Source organism: Cibotium barometz, chromosome 22, assembly GCF_041138505.1.
Source record: "Cibotium barometz isolate CiBa-2024 chromosome 22, ASM4113850v1, whole genome shotgun sequence".
NCBI classification, from domain to species: Eukaryota; Viridiplantae; Streptophyta; class Polypodiopsida; order Cyatheales; family Cibotiaceae; genus Cibotium; species Cibotium barometz.
In genome coordinates, this window is record NC_141067.1 from 18933819 (window position 1) to 18950273 (window position 16455).

The window sequence follows — 16455 nt, forward strand, 5'->3', positions numbered from 1 at the left end:
AAGCTTTTTTAATTAAACTTTCTTTTAATCATAATTATAATTAATTATGATTTATGCTTGAAAATCATTTTAAAGAGATTTTTCACCCGGAAAAGAGAAAGAAAAATCAGATTTGAGAGGCGGAGAGAGTCCCACGCACACGGGAGAGCAATTTATGCATCAACACGCTGTCCCCTACTGAATTTCAGTAGCAAATTGACAGAAATTTGATCGCATTCCCGCGGAAAAAACCCGCAAAAATGAATAAAAATACATTTTAAATAATAAAAATGCTCAAAAAATTCCTAAAAAATTAGGAAAAATTTCTAAAAATTCTAGAAATTCAGGGAATCCATCCTACAAAAATATCCACCATAAACTTTATGGTATTTTTGTAAAAAATTCCATTAATGCTCAATTTTAACCATAAAAAATAGAGAAAAATAGCATTAACTCACGGTATTCCCCCGCAACGTCGATTCGTCCATTGAATTGTAGTTACACACGTTCCAATCACCATATCGATGATCCACATGCAATTCATCAACACAAATCAACAAACGATAACATTTTATTAGTAAATATTAAAATTTACTAAAAAAAAAATCAACAATTAAATAGAGATTGCTCTGATACCACTGTTAAAACCCTAAGATCTCTCTAGATAATTGTTATGCATAAACATACATAAATCAGGCATAACTCAACCACCCAACCACCCCCGAGCCCAAGGGATGCACACATGAATCATAAATGAAATACATCATACCTCTACCTTGATGTCCCATACCATCAAGAGGTATAACTCCAATCCAATAGCATGTATCTATAGTGTGAACTGGTAGATGAGTAGATATGGATCTCTACACAAGAGATCATAGCATAAGCCTCAAGCTTCCTAGCCTCCAAGCCCCCTTGAGTGTGCCCCATGCCCCTATTATATAGGAGGGCCCTCAAGTGACTCTTGACTTTCCATTCCTCATGTGTGACCCTTGGATGCCTGACCCTAACCTTAACCCTTAAGGTTAGTCCTAACCCATGCTCCACTAGACCTTGTTCCCATGCTCCCATGCTCACAAGCCTAATGTGGGTTAGCCTCCTAGTATATGCACACATAATGTGTATATAACATAGCACACATAATGTACATATAACAGATTGCCATTCAACTCTCACGCATAGCAACACTCTCACTCCCTTTTGAGCAACACCCATGTCCCCTAAGATCCTTCACAACCAAACTACTCCACATGAAGCAACGCATATTGCCTTCGGTCTCTATAGCCATTGTAGGCTGCTTCTTGTTGATCCAAGATGTAATTCTAGATCTAATAAGAAAATAGTAGCCAAAAATAGATTTATTTCTATCACAATCTCCATCCTGTCAAGGAATTGTGTGATTTATAAGTGATACCATACCCAATGGTACCTTTGATGTATTCTCAACATCCGCATCCTAGCTTTTTGCAATGGTTCTCTTAGGGCTGATTTGAGAACCTACTAAGGACAACAATTGCAAAGTTGATGTCAGGTTGTGTATTACATAGAAAGATCAAACTCCCCACCAACTTCTTGTACTCCTTCATATCCATAAGCGGAGAAGCATCTTTCATAGACAGCTTCACATCAACCTCCATTGGCACTAACTTGCACTAAGCCATGCCAAATGCTTTCAGAATTTCTCCTACATACTTTTACTGAGAAAAGAAGATTCCATCTGATTCTTGACAAACCTTAATCCACAAATGGAAATGCATAAGCCCAAGATCTATCATATCAAACCTTGAGCTCAATGTCTCCCATGTCTGTCGAATCGTCTCTTTATGGTTTCTCGTCTCTGCTACTGCTCTATCTTTTTGCAGTAAGCGGATTCTCAAGGTTTTGCATCCTTGTTTGATTCCTTGTCTCATATTGGTTCTTAGAACTTGCCATGCTTTAGAAGCTGTGGTAGTATGTTGAATCACAGTCATCACTGAATCAATAATACTAGTGACACATGGCTTTACATCAATCCCTCTTGTGGTTTCCTACAACTCATATGAATCAAGAATAGACCTAATCTTGAATTTTTAAAGAGTGTAATTTTTCCCATCCAACTTCCCATCACCAAAAGATGGAGGGCGGGCACGAGAGGCTATATGTTATTTGCAGGTTGGGCCATCTCTCTAAATATTCCAAACGGCCAAAAATAAGCTTTGCCTAAAGCCTATGCTTTGATACCATGTAAGAATACACAATAGTGGCTGGATCAACAAAATATAAAGCACTAAATTATAGAAAGAAGTGGAGAGTAAATAATATACTTCTTACAAAAAACTTAATTGCAAACTGATGGCATCATCTACCACCCACTCGTCTGCTCTAGGTAAGAAGCTTTGATGGTGATTTAGATAGACTCTAGACAAAGTATGTCTTACTTATAAGAGTGCTTGAACATAATGAACTCGATGATGAACTAAAGACACTAAACTAATCTATATATAGTACCCAGGGTTAGGTCAAACACATCGGTCAACCCATGACTCGTGGTTGGTCCAAAATGACCAACTAACCAAATCATCAGATTGGGACCATATTAGACTATAATAGTATGAACTCATAGGGACTTTGTGCAACTCCCATAGCTATTTGAGATCAAGAATAGTGTGTCTTCGATTTACGATCTAACACTCACTAATGCGTCACATAGCCCGCACAAGTATGTATCCTACTTGGCAGAGTGCCAACTCTATGTAAGCCGTCTCCTAACCATCTGGCCACGCTTGGCCACCATCGAGTGTCTAAATTTGGAAACTATCGGGTGCCCGGGTGCTCAACATAATGGCTACTCCTCATATGGGGGGCCTTACAAAATAGATCACATATGTGACACTCGTGAAACAACACAAGGGTGGAGTATTGAGAAAATGATTTTTCAATAGCATATACTCCAAGATCAAACCTAGTTGAGAGCATACATAACTAGAGGAGGGTTTGTGACAAAGACACCATTGTACGATTGTTGTGCACTTTGAACATGGAAAATGCCATGTTATAGAGTGTGCAAATATGATTGGCAGACATGCTGGGGATGGCCCTAACTTGGAAGCTTTAATTCAGAGAGCATCCTCAATGAGTACACCTTCACTAACATAGGTTTCACGAATGGTGCATGAAGCATGTAGTAGTAGAGCCAATACCATTACTTAGGGATAAACTAATAGTCCAAAGTAAGCGAAGCAAGTCATCAAGTGCTCATTTTTCTAATAGCTCATATACGCTAGGGTTCAGGATGGAGACTAGAGAGTGTAAGTAAAGGGAGAGTGTAAGTAAAGGGAAAGTGTCTTGGATTGATAGATGGGAAGCTGCCCCGTTTTGACAGATGCAAAGTAGTTTACTATGAGTGGTGGTACCTTGTTTCTACTCCAAAAGGCAACATCCAAGGGTAGGAGGACCAAAAGCACAATGGATGTGGTTTTGTAACGATAATATCACTCATACATGCCACCCAGATCATAATATTTTGCATGTTCTTGAACATTTATCTATGTGGATGGTGGTGTGGACGTGAAAGTAAACATCATAAGTTAGGAGATAGGCAATGTCATCAAAGCTGGTTTTAGATAGTATATAATGTATCAAGCCCATGCAAACTGAGTTCAAAAAAGAAGGCCACCCAAGTTACAGAGATTGCCATTGTTGGTCTTCGTTTAAGGTCCAATAGTAAACACGTTTAACCCCCTTGTTTATTGAAATTTCATTGTCTTGTTGCTATCTTTCTATCAGTGTAAACAGCTGCATTCATGCATTCATGCAGATTCATGTAGTCATCAAGTTATTACTTGACCCACCATCAAGTTAGTGTTAATGTTACTATTTACGTAGCTTCAATGTTGACCTACATATATTTCCATCATCCAAGCTAGCTCTGGCATAAAGCCCTTGTCAAGTTGGGAGTTTTTTCATGTGTGTGTGTTGCTTGAGTAAGAGGATGTTATATGCTTATGTGCAACCATTATTCAAACTTATTAAAAGTTAAACATGTGAATAGGTTAACTAGTTGTTATATGGGGAGTTTTTAGTGAGTTCATCTTTGGTGGCCTGCCTAGTCAGGTCAAGCATTCCATATGTTTATGACATCATGTTATGTATACATGTCATAACACTAAGGCTACATGCAATATCAAGATGCTTGAAGCTTTGACAAAGTGCATATCAAGCTTTACAAGTGTTACAAAAAGATATATATATATAAGCTTTTCAAAACTCAAAAGTTTATAGGATTTCAGAGCACATGAAAATATGGTTACACACACACACACACACACACACACACACAGATAGATAGATAGATAGATAGATAAATAGATATGTAACTAATATAAGTATGTACAATAGTGAAAAAGTGCATATCAAGGTTTTCCTAAAGTGCATATCAAGCTTTCCAAGTGTTCCAAAAAGATATTAAGCTTTTAAGATCAAAACTCAAAGGTTTGCAAGATTTCAAAACTCAAAGGATTTCAAGAGACAATGTTCCTAAGAAAGACAAATTTCTTAGTCTTAAATTTCTACATTGCTTACACTAACGGCTTAAACATGTATAAGCACTACGATGTGACCCGTGCTTGCATCATGTACACTCAGTATCGAGCTTGACAAAGTGCGTATTAAGCTTTCCAAGTCTTACAGAAAGATATTCGGCTTTTCAAATTCAAGTTTTCAAAACTCAAAGGCTTGCAAGATTTTAAAAACTCGAAGGCTTTCAAGAAACAATATTTTGTGATGACTTTCAAGGTGGACATATTAAAGTATAGGTTTTCTATGCTGACTTTGTAGGTGCTCATATTTGTATAGTGTTATGTATGCATGTAGAGAGAGATATTTTTCAAATATATATAATTATTTATCATTTTTTTTCATGAGGACTTATTCCATTCCTAGTCATGTACTAGAATTTTACGCGGCTACACACACACACCATACTACTTAACACACACACGCGAGTACCACAAGGGGTACCTCCCTTCCAAATATTGGCCACTTTGGAGGCAGCGGACAAGACCCAACACAAATCAATTGCTCGGTAGATTAGAGTGAACACCCTCCACAACTTTGATAGAATTGGAATTGGGCGTAGCAAGTTGATTGATGTTCATAGCAACCATAGTATTTGGGTGCCCACCTCTAGGTGATGATATTATTGGGCGCCTTGATTCTTACCCGTCCTAGTGCATCTGCAGCCTGCAGTTCTTCTTAGCGTTCTGTCAAGCTACGATTGCATCCACGAGCTCGTCACACCATTGCTTTGGTCGCTGTCGTCGGTTGGATCAACACGTTTAGGGTTGCGTTTTGTGCAGAGATGCAGACTCTGCACGTTCAACGTCCTTCTTTGCCTCTCTTCGGAACCTCCCGCAGATGCTCTCTCCATGACCACTCGCCTCTTCAGGTACACACCCCTCCTGCTCTAACACAGTTATCTGTCCTCTTGATACAAAAGTTCCGACGGCTGCTTTCTAGGGTTTCTTCGTGAAAATCACAGAAAATATTGTTCTTATTAAATGCAATGCCACCCTTCACAATTGGCGACCAAAAAATCATCCTGTTGAGTGCATCATGTGAAAAGGTGCACTGCAAATCCATTGACCTGAATTGCAGTAAAATTTAATAATCAAATTGCATCATGTTGAGCATCAACACAAAAGTAATGATGCAAAACGAATAAAAATGGTATAATTTAAGTTAATAAAAAAGAAGTAAATTGACAGAAAAAAGTGAAGGAAAGAACTAAGATGAAAGGGAAACGATAGCATTGTAATGAATAATGATGTAGCTCACAGTATATTGGATTTCTCAGAACTTATGGTAGCTGATTTTTTTCCTCTTTTTCTGAAAAAATGTCTTGGGCAGGCCTTGCTGTCACATGGTTACACCCTCAACGTGAGGAACATGTTATCAAATAAAGATGCATGTGTGTTTTTTTCCGGTTATCGCTCACTGCCAGGAAGTTCAACACTTTGCAAACCTCAAAGAGGTAAATTTGATTTTATCTAACATTTAGGGCTTCAACTAGAAGGATTCATTATCTTTGAGCTGCATAAGTAAATATTTATACTCCTTGGACTTGTAGGCCCTGAAGCGGTAGCTAGTCCGGAGGCATCAACAGAGGGGAGTTTGGCTTTGACAGAGGAAAATGTTGAATCGGTTCTAGATGAAGTCCGGCCTTATTTAATGTCAGACGGTGGTAATGTAGAACTCTATGAGATTGATGGATTGGTGGTGAAACTAAAGCTCCAAGGAGCTTGTGGATCTTGCCCCAGCTCTATGATGACGATGAAGATGGGCATTGAACGCCGGCTGATGGAGAAGATTCCAGAGATTGTAGGCGTGGAGCAAGTCATGGATGAGGAGACGGGCCTCGCATTGACAGAAGAAAATGTTGAAAAGGTGAGTGCCTTTACCTCTTAATCAGTGGTCAGACAGGGAGAAGCTGTCATGGTATTTGTGGGAAATTCAAAGCAATATTCTTGTTGAAAGTGCATGCAAAAAGTAAAATAAAGCTTTAGTTCATTGACAAGCTCCCACAACACGAAGGTAAGGGTTGATACTGAAAACCAGATGTCATGGCCAAGCAATTGTGCTTTGATACCTAACTGTGAGGTAACTGAAGATATCATTTTAGAGTTGATCCAAACCATCTTGAATTTGAAATAAAAGAGAAGCGACTGGCCTTGTAACAGAAGTTGACAGACTAGATGCTGGCCTCCTATTAGGTAAGAAAGAAAGACTTTGTCTCAGTTTCTGGGCACTCTGCCTGAGATGGCCAGGAAGAGATTTGTGTTCACTTGTCTCCAAGAGGAAGGCTTTCGGGCTGATTGCATAGAGAAGTCGCCAGCCCTTTAGGCTCCAACTTCTATGTCTGGGAAATTTCAGTCCTTTGAGAAGACAGTGACCTCTCAGCTTATTTTTTTGGTAAAGACAGTCGTAGACTTACAAGTCTTCAGATGATGCTGGTGAGGGAAACTGTTAAAGGATATAGTTGTCAGTGTTTTCTTCCTCACAGAAGCTTGAAGAGAAGTGTTCGATTGTTAGTCAAAAGGGAGAGGAAGATGGTGATGCACGGTGCTACCAGTTGATCATTCCTTTTTGGAAGTGTAAGCAGTATTGACTTCTGTGGTTTGTGGCCTGATATTTGGTGCTTCATAAATTGTGGGCCAGATTTACTCCAATAGCCTTTGATGCAGCTTAAGCTTTGGCCTAGGATTTTGAGTTTATAGTCGTTCAAAGGATTTTGAGAAAGAAGCAAAATGCTCAGAAATATTCGTTAGGGCTCTAGATACTTGACAGGACATACATTTTTTTTTTGAGAAAAGGGGAAACTGTATTGAAAAGAGAAGTATTTTACAAGAAGCCATCCTGTAGAAAGAGGGTGGCCAACAACATATCAAAAGGGGATGACCAAATGGTGACTGAGGCAGAATTCAACAGAAACTGATGTCTAAGCAGAGACTTATGACTAGACATACTGAGTTAGCAGTAGTGACAATAGACTCCAGCAGCCTGGCTGAACACAAATGCCAACATCGAATGTCATTGAGATATTTGCGTGAGAAGCACAATGTGTTGGTGGAGTTTGTCTTCACGATGTTTGATCTCCTTGGCCAGCTTGGAACATTGAAGTTCAAATTCTTCAGCAAACACTGCCACTCGAGAAGCTTGAAAGATGCGCTGATCACATAGAGATTGAAGACGCTGAAGGGAAACGCTAGGTTCTCTTGCTTTGAAGCAATCCAGTCCTGTAGCCTGATCATCTTTAAGTGACATTTAGAACGGAACAAGTACAAAGGATTAGTACTTTTGTTGGAGAAAACATAATGATTCATTCTGATCCAAATAGCCCATAATGCCTTTGCTTGCAACATATTCCACATATTAAATGACATGCAATGAGCATCACGATAAGTATTTTTTTCCGGTTCAATGTATAATCGTGCACATGCTTAATGAGTGAATGCACAAAGTTTGAAAGAGGTTTGTTTTTGGGGCACTTAATATGATTCTTTCTTCTAGGAGTAGTCTACTAGTCTGTTGTCTCGTCTGTTCGAGTTGTAAATTCTTTGTAAAGTATCTGTATTAGATATGATCCCACAAGGTGCTCCATGTAGAGAGCCCTAGGCAATGTGACATGTGTCGCGGAAGTGTGTTCTTGATTAATGCAAAGCAAAGAACATTAACGCTAATCCTATGTTTAGCGAAGACACAGAAGAGAAGGAGAGAGAGACCTAATCTATTGTATATTGCCAAAACATGCTATATATACAATGATCTTGTTGATTCACAACTTCATGATGCATACCAAAGATCCTGAAGCCCTGTGCTTGCAATCGGACAAGAGAAGCTCGTGCTGACCCACCATTGTGTCCTTGCTACCTTGTAGACTTTGACAAATGGATTCTCTTGATCTTTGAATGATGATTCTAATGAATGCTTAATGATCCTATTTATAGAGAAAAGATAGAAATTGTAATTGAGTTGGGTTTACTTGTTTTAGCCCACAAAACTTTGTCCAAAAAGTCATATTATGTATTCATAGTGTGTCCAACTTGTGTCCCAACCATTGGGCTATGTCTTGGGCACTTTTGGGCATCATTTGGGTCGCCAAGATTGCTCAAATTGGACCATATTCTACCTCTTATCTTGCACATATATTTGCTGACGAGCATAAGGATGTCCATGAGCATCGGGATTAATGGATGCACATGACATCCCCTCGTGCTAATCTTGGAGCATTGGGGTAAATCCATGCACCTTTGCTCCTATTCTGTTCCGGTACAATTGAAGACTCCACTTCATATCCATTGGCTTGATTCCCAAGCTCTTTGACTTGGTCTTCAAGTTCTCTTGCTCAATCTCTGGATCTTCTGAATCACTTTTAGTCTCTGTCTCCTCACAAGATTTGGAGAGATTTTGTATAAGCTCCTCGGGCTGACCTCATCCTCCTCCAAATAGGATTTGGAAAGATCCACTTGCTCAATTTACGGTTCTAGTTCTAGCTTGGCTTTTGGCTCTAGCTTTGGCTCTGGTTTTGATTCTAGCTCTGGCTCTGGCACATGCATCTTGGGTAATGGCACCTCCTTGAAAACACGTCCTTCTGTGATTACGTCTCTTGTCTTTGAAGCTCTCTCTTCCTTGGGTCAATGCTCTCGGTGTTGGGTTGCTTCACAACCCTAGGTGATTCTAACTACGTGTGTGGCGATGCTGCCATGGACGTTTCTATAGCATTGAAGAGCTTAAAAAACTCTTTTTGAATTTGTGCTTGTTGTGCTTCCAATTGAAGTTGCTTTTCTTTAAGCCTTGCAAGAAGTCATGCTGCTACCAATGTGACATGCGTTGCGGAAGCGTGTTCTTGATTAACACCAAGCAAAGAAGATTAACGCTAATCTTATGTTTAGCAGACACAAAAGAGGAGAGAGAGACCTAATCTATTGTATATTGCCAAAACATGCTATATATACAATGATCTTGTTGATTCACAACGTCATGAATCATGATGCATACCAAAGATCCTTGAAGCCCTCTACTTGCAATCGAACAAGAGAAGCTCTTGCTGATTCACCATTGTGTCCTTATGCCTTGTAGACTTTGACAAATGGATCCCCTTGATCTTGGAATGATGATTCTAATGAATGCGTAATGATCCTATTTATAGGGAAAAGATAGAAATTCCTAATTGTGTCGATTTTGCCTTTTTAGCGTACAACTTTGTCCAAAAAATTATATTTTGTGTTCATAATGGGTCTAACTTGTGCTCCAACCATTGGGTTATGTCCTATGCACTTTTGGGCATTGTCTGAGTCGCCAAGGCTGCCAAAATCGAACCGCATTTTACCTTTTATCTTGCCCATATATTTGTTGATGAGGATAAGCATGTCCATCTGGTTCTTTGGATCTTTAAAGAGGACATTCCAAATGCATATCTCAAACAAGCATACTTGCCTATCATTTGTATTTGTTAATCCCGATTCCATCCAGGCACCCAGCACAGATTTCATGGGGGGGGCTTCCAACAATTGTCAGAGGGACTGGATGGAACAAGATGGCATGCAAAGGGAGGTTTTAAGTTCTATAGTAGTCTATTTGGACTAGACTAGTGTTTCTAAACAATGAGATGCTCCATTCTTCATTCATATTATAGAAAGTCCTCAGAATCCATTTGGCTGGCATTCTTTGATAAGGAGTGTAATGTCTGGTATAGCCACTCCACCCATATCCTTGGGAGTGTAGCACACGTCTCATTTGAATTTTGCAATCTTATAAACCCAAGGGGTCACCTACCCACAATAAATTTCTGCATAGTGCTTTGAGAGTTGCAACTCTAACTTAGAGGGCTTCCAGCAGCAACACTCCTTGGGAGGATCTCTCTACTTCATGCTGCTTGTTGATGATTGTACCAGATTCACGTGGGTCTACTTTCTTTCCCAGAAGGACCAGGCTTTTGCTCGGTTCAAGGATTGGCACGTGATGGTGGAGAAAGAGTCTGGATTCCAGGTCAAGACTCGTAGGGCTGACAAAGGAGGTGAATTCTCCTCGACTGTATTTTTCCGGTTTTGTGCAGATCATGGCATCAAGAGGGAATTGGCCAATACCGGATCGCCTTCGGAGAATGGAGTTGTTGAACGTAGAACAGGACTGTGGTGGAGATGGCGAGGACCATGCTGGAGCATCGTGATCTTCCTCGTCCACTTTGGGGTGAGGCTGTGGCAACAGCTGTCCATACCATTAACCGCTCTCCGACGACTTCTGAACCCCATATGACTCCATTTGAGGCATATTTTGGCAGGAAACCCGATGTCTCGCACTTCCGTGTCTTTGGGAGTGACGCGTATGTACATATTCCGAAGAAGAAGATGGGGAAGCTTGACTCCAAGTCTCGCAAGCTGGTATTTGTGGGGTACTCTCTTTCCAAGGGATACAGGTTATATTATCCAGAGAGGGACGAGATTGTTGTCAGCCGGGATGTGGTCTTTGACGAGCATGTTCCAGCATCCCCTGTCGAGGAGCCGCCACTTCTTGGAGATCCAGAGGAGTCTGATGATGATTCCCAGTCTACCACTCCAGTTGATCCACCTCAGTCATCACAGGAGGTTGAGCCCGCAGCTGGAGTTGAGCCCCCGCGACCACAGGAGGCTCCACGATCTGTTCGAGTACCTAGGTGGTTGTTAGACACCCTTCGGGAGTCAGGTGTCACGGAGCTACCCTCCGAGTGGACCACAGAGGACGGCCCTCGAAGATCACATCGAGTCCGAGATAAAAGCAACACGGCGGAGCTTCTTTAGGTGAACTATGCTCTGATGTCTCGTATCATGCAGGATAAAGAGCCCACTTCCGTAAAGGAAGCCCTTTCACAGGGTACTTGGAGGCAAGCCATGCAGGTGGAACTTGATGCCATCGAGAAGAACCACACTTGGGAGTTGGTACCGAGGCCGTCGAAGCGGTTAGTCATTGGTGTCAAATGGGTCTTTAAGACCAAGTACGCGTCTGATGGGTCGGTGGACAAACACAAAGCCAGGCTCGTGGCTAAGGGTTATGCTCAGCGGCCAGGCATCGACACGAGGATACCTTTGCACCGACAGCGCGGATGACCACGATTCGGACCGTTCTTGCCCTTGCTTCTTCTCAGAGGTGGCCCATGTACCAGATGGATGTAAAATCTGCGTTCCTTAATGGTGACCTGCAGGAGGAGGTGACGTTGAGCAGCCTCCAGGCTTTATTATTCCAGGATCGGAAGGGATGGTTTACAGGTTACGTAAGGCCTTGTATGGTCTTAAGCAGGCTCCCAGGGCTTGGAATCAGAAGATTGATTCCTTCTTTATTTGGACTGGATTCCAGAGATCGGTTACAGATCCGAACCTGCATCTCTTTCGTGAACGCGGCATGGTCACACTTATCATCCTTTATGTGGATGATCTCATTCTCACCGGCGGTCATGTGGAGCACATTGGAGTGACGAAGGCTGCCTTGTCAAAGGAGTTTGAGATGACCGACTTAGGCTTACTCCACTTCTTCTTGGGATTGGAGATCTGGCAGACCCAGAGGGGGTTTTTCGTCTCTCAGCAGCGGTATGTTCACGAGTTGCTTGAGGCCTTTGGGATGGAGAACTGCAAGCCTATTACTTCGCCGATGGACCCAAACACAAAGTTAACCGTTACAGATCCTTGTGAGCCAGTTGATGCCTCGCAGTACCGGAAGTTGGTTGGTTCATTGATCTGGTTGCTGAACACCAGATTGGACTTGAGCTTCTCCGTGGGGCTGTTGAGCTCTTTCATGCAGATGCCATTGAAGACTCATTGGGACGCAGTGTAACGGGAGGCGGACGCGTGTATTGGAATCGTATAAATGTGAACAAGATTCTGAGCACTTAACACTTGAGCATTACAACCACAAAGCTGAAAATGACAGTACACCACATAAAGGGGCTGATGATAGGCTGACCCCCCCCCTTTAGGTTATATTACCAAAAGAGTCTGCAAGTACAAGTTTACGGGTGCCTGGGGATTCACCACTAGCCTGCACCTGATTCTTCCAAATACATCATGTATGAATACATCTCAAACAAGAGAATCTGTAGGTACATCCGCCCTACACACAGGTACATCCGCCCTGCATAAGCCTCTTCACAGGTACATCCGCCCTGCACAAGAGTATCACAATCCTCACAGGTACTCCGCCCTGCACAGGATGTAAATGGATCTTTAGGTCCTGTTTCCATGCGAGAAACTGATCCAGAAACCTGTGTTCTCCGCGAGCAAGTGTCTCCAATGCTTGCCCTAAGCACCTGTTACACCAGGAATCCTTGAGACACTTCCATGCTCACATATTCCATTGCTGTCCGGCCTGTTTTATGCAATAACCAGTCCAAAACAGCAGCTTTCCATCGCGAGAAATCCACCTGTAAAGGGTCCTACAGCCCTGTGGAGGTCCCTAGAGCTGTCCTGTATTGTCCAAGTTGACTTTGGACACCTGTAACCAGCCCAAATCTCGCAATAACCAGAAAATACAGGTCTGAAATTTACCAACCAGCCCTTTAGAAGAGTGTGGGGATCGATATCCAAGCTTGTGTGAGTCCGGGAAGCAAGCAACCAGCCCTGTAGCAACTCCCAAAGCTTCAACCAGCTCTCCAATGTGTTGAGTTATGAATAAAACAGCCCAAATGACCTCTTGAAGGAGGCGCCTTTCTCCAGTGCCACCTATGGGGCTTGGTGGGTTAACAAACAGGCTGACAAGTGTCCCCATAAGGTGTCCAGGTAGGTGTCCAGCCCATAGTGCTCCATTTGTCCTGTTTGTATAAGTTTAGGTCCAACCAAATGGGAAATGGCCATAAGCTGTCCGGACTTCATTAATTTTGGTCCAACCAAATGCGAACGCATTATAAGTTGTCCGGCCACTTATTAATGAGTGTGGACTTGCAAACCAATAAACTTTAGTAGTAAATGAAATAAGCTGTAAATTGAGTGTGGACGCACTTACCACCTGCAAAACCCATAAGCCCACAGTTTTAGGCCCAAACAGGAGTGCACACACGCGTCCACAAGGTGCCCGGGCGTCCCCGGTCCCTCGGACTTCACAAGCCAAAATAACAAGCATTGTCCAGGCAGCAAGACAATGTCACACAAAGTAAAATAAAGTTATGGCATGCATCATTTATGCATTGTGCACATGTAAACTTGGAGAACCACCTATCATCATTCTTGTACTTGAAAATATTCCGCCTGCCATCATAACACACCATGTGTGCATGGCCGGAATCCACACGGGCACCGCCCGAAAGTCCACAAATGTCCTGCCATGTCCTTGGACTCATATGCATCCACTCATATGATCCATACACATGCCCAGGTATAATACATACATGCATCCGCATGTTTCTAGGCCTGACACGCATCCGCATGTCCCTAGAATATAGGGATTTGTGACATCCCCCCGGCTTCTAATCAGTTGACCGCAACTGAAAAGCCTCCAGATAGGCCTTCAAAAGATCCGGGTAATCCTCGAAGTAGGCCTCATCCATCCATTTCGCATCCAAAGCTGAATAATTCTTGAACTTCACAAGGTACCTACGAACAAGTTTGCCTCCCGCAAGCTTTCGTTCCTTGTGAAAAACAATCTGCTCAGGTTGAAGAATTTCTTCTAGCTCATCCACCTCGGGTGGGTCTTCCAAAACCGGCTCAAACGGTGTCGGTCCCACATAAGGCCTCAATAGGCTCACATGAAAAGCATTATGCATGTTCCAATGATCTAGGAGTACAAGCCGAAATGCAACATCATTGATCTTCTCCAAGATCTGAAAAGGTCCATAATACCTGTTGGAAAGTTTAGGGTACTTTCCCTCTTTCCCTGGCCTCTTCCGAAGGCGTGCCTTTTCAAATTTCAGCAAGACCTAATCACCTTGTTTGAATTGTACATCCCTTCTATGCTTATCAGCTGCCTTTTTATTCTTGGTTTGAGACCTCTCTATGGCTGTCCGTACCTGTGCAAATGCAGTATCCAAGTCTCTGACATACTCATCTGCTGCAAAAATCTCATCCTTTGTACGAAGGATGGGTGGTAGTACCACCTTGCCATAGATAATCTCAAAGGGCGCCTTGCCCGTAGAAGTATGTACCGTATTGTTGTAGGCAAACTCCACAAGTGGCAAATACTTCTCCCAATCCGATTTGCGGTCGGATACATAAGATTTCAGCAAGTCGAGGACGGCTGAATTTGCTATTTCACTTTGCCCATCTGTCTGTGGATGGTAAGCTGATGAGAAGTTCAGCTTTGTACCCATATTGTCAAACAATGCGCGCCAAAATAAGCTTGTGGTTCTAGGATCTCTATCCCCCACAATAGATTTAGGCATGCCATGGTGTTTGAATATTTGTGCCAAAAACATCCTAGCCATATGATCTGGCTTTATTGTCTTGCGCACGGGAATGAAATGTGCCTGGTGTTTGAATATCTGTGCCAAAAACATCCTAGCCATATGATCTGGCTTTATTGTCTTGCGCACGGGAATGAAATGTGCCTGCTTGCTAAACCTGTCAATAATGGTCCAAATAGCATCATTTCCCTGTGGCATCCTTGGCAAATCCATAATGAAATCCATAGCAATGCTTTCCCATGGTTCATTTGGTATAGGCAAAGGCTGAAGCAATCCAGGTGCTTTATGTCGATCAAACTTGACCTTTTGACACACCATACATTCACGTACATATGCTTCAATATCTTTGCGAATATGTGGCCAAAAGAAATACCTCTCCAAAGCTTGTGCTGTGGCCAAAATGCCTCTATGACCTGCATATGGAGGAGCATGGCACTCATCCATAACCTTATGGCGAAGGTTCTTTACCACACACATACGATTTTGCATCATGAGATATCCATCTCTTATGACATAAGATGGGACAGCAATACCCTCTTGCAAATCAGCCCATACATGTGCAAAATCCTCATCCAAATGATAAGTATTACGCATATCCGATAAGTCCTCATGGTATGCAACTGTAATAGCATGAACCTGTGGTCGTCTAGATAAGGCATCCGCCACCACATTCTTTTTCCCTGGAGTGTGTAAAATGTGAAAATGAAACATTGAGAGGAAATTTGCCCATCTCATATGCTTCTCTGAGAGCTTACTTTGAGTCAAAAAGTATCTCAAACTTTGATGATCAGTTTTGACCATAAAATCAGCCCCTAAAAGATAGTGTTTCCAAATAGTAAGGGCATGAATTACAGCCAACAACTCCTTCTCATAAACCTGTAAGTGAAGCTCTGCATGTTGCAAGCGTCTGCTCTCATAGGCAATGGCATGTCCTTCTTGGTTCAAAACAGCCCCTATGCAGTCCCCACTTGCATCACATTCCACAACAAAAGGTTTGTGCAAATCCGGAATAATGAGTACCGGTCCCGAGATGATTGCACTCTTCAACTTTTGAAAGGCATCTCTCTCTTCTTGTGTCCATTTAAAGATTGCTTTCTTCTTCGTTAAGTCATGTAACGGAGCGGCAATGAAAGCAAAATGCTTGACGAACCTCCTGTAGTAAGCACATAAACCAAGGAAGCTCCTCACTTCATGGACTGATTTCAGCTCTGGCCATTCTTGCATGGCTTGTATCTTTGCGGGATCCATGCGTACACCATCCTTTGATACAATGTGACCAAGATAGTGAATCTCTGGGAGGAAGAATTCACTCTTTTTTGCATTTATGTAGAGCTGATTTTCCTTAAGCTCTTTAAACACAATAGCCAGGTGCTCACGATGTTGGGCTTCATTCTTTGAGAATACAATAATGTCATCAAAGAATATACCTGTGAACTTTCTATGCTTTCTGAACACCCTGTCCATCATCCTGTTGAAGGTAGCGGGTGCATTTGTAAGGCCAAAAGGCACCACCAAAAACTCATAAAGACCAAAGGCTGTCCTGAATGCAGTCTTGTGTACATCTTGAGGTGCCACTCTCA

The 16455-nt window shown here is 42.2% G+C and overlaps 1 protein-coding gene across 1 annotated transcript in view; it reads left to right on the forward strand.

Moving 5' to 3' along the window:
- The first annotated feature begins 5149 nt into the window (after nucleotides 1-5149).
- The window catches only part of LOC147626338 (nifU-like protein 2, chloroplastic), a 39715-nt gene continuing 28409 nt past the window's right edge, over nucleotides 5150-16455 (forward strand). Inside the window, exons 1-3 of the mRNA XM_086816484.1 lie at nucleotides 5150-5404; nucleotides 5866-5989; nucleotides 6086-6402. Of these exons, the coding sequence (XP_086672610.1) occupies nucleotides 5318-5404; nucleotides 5866-5989; nucleotides 6086-6402 (528 nt within the window). The 5' untranslated portion in view covers nucleotides 5150-5317. The remainder of the gene's footprint in view (nucleotides 5405-5865; nucleotides 5990-6085; nucleotides 6403-16455) is intronic.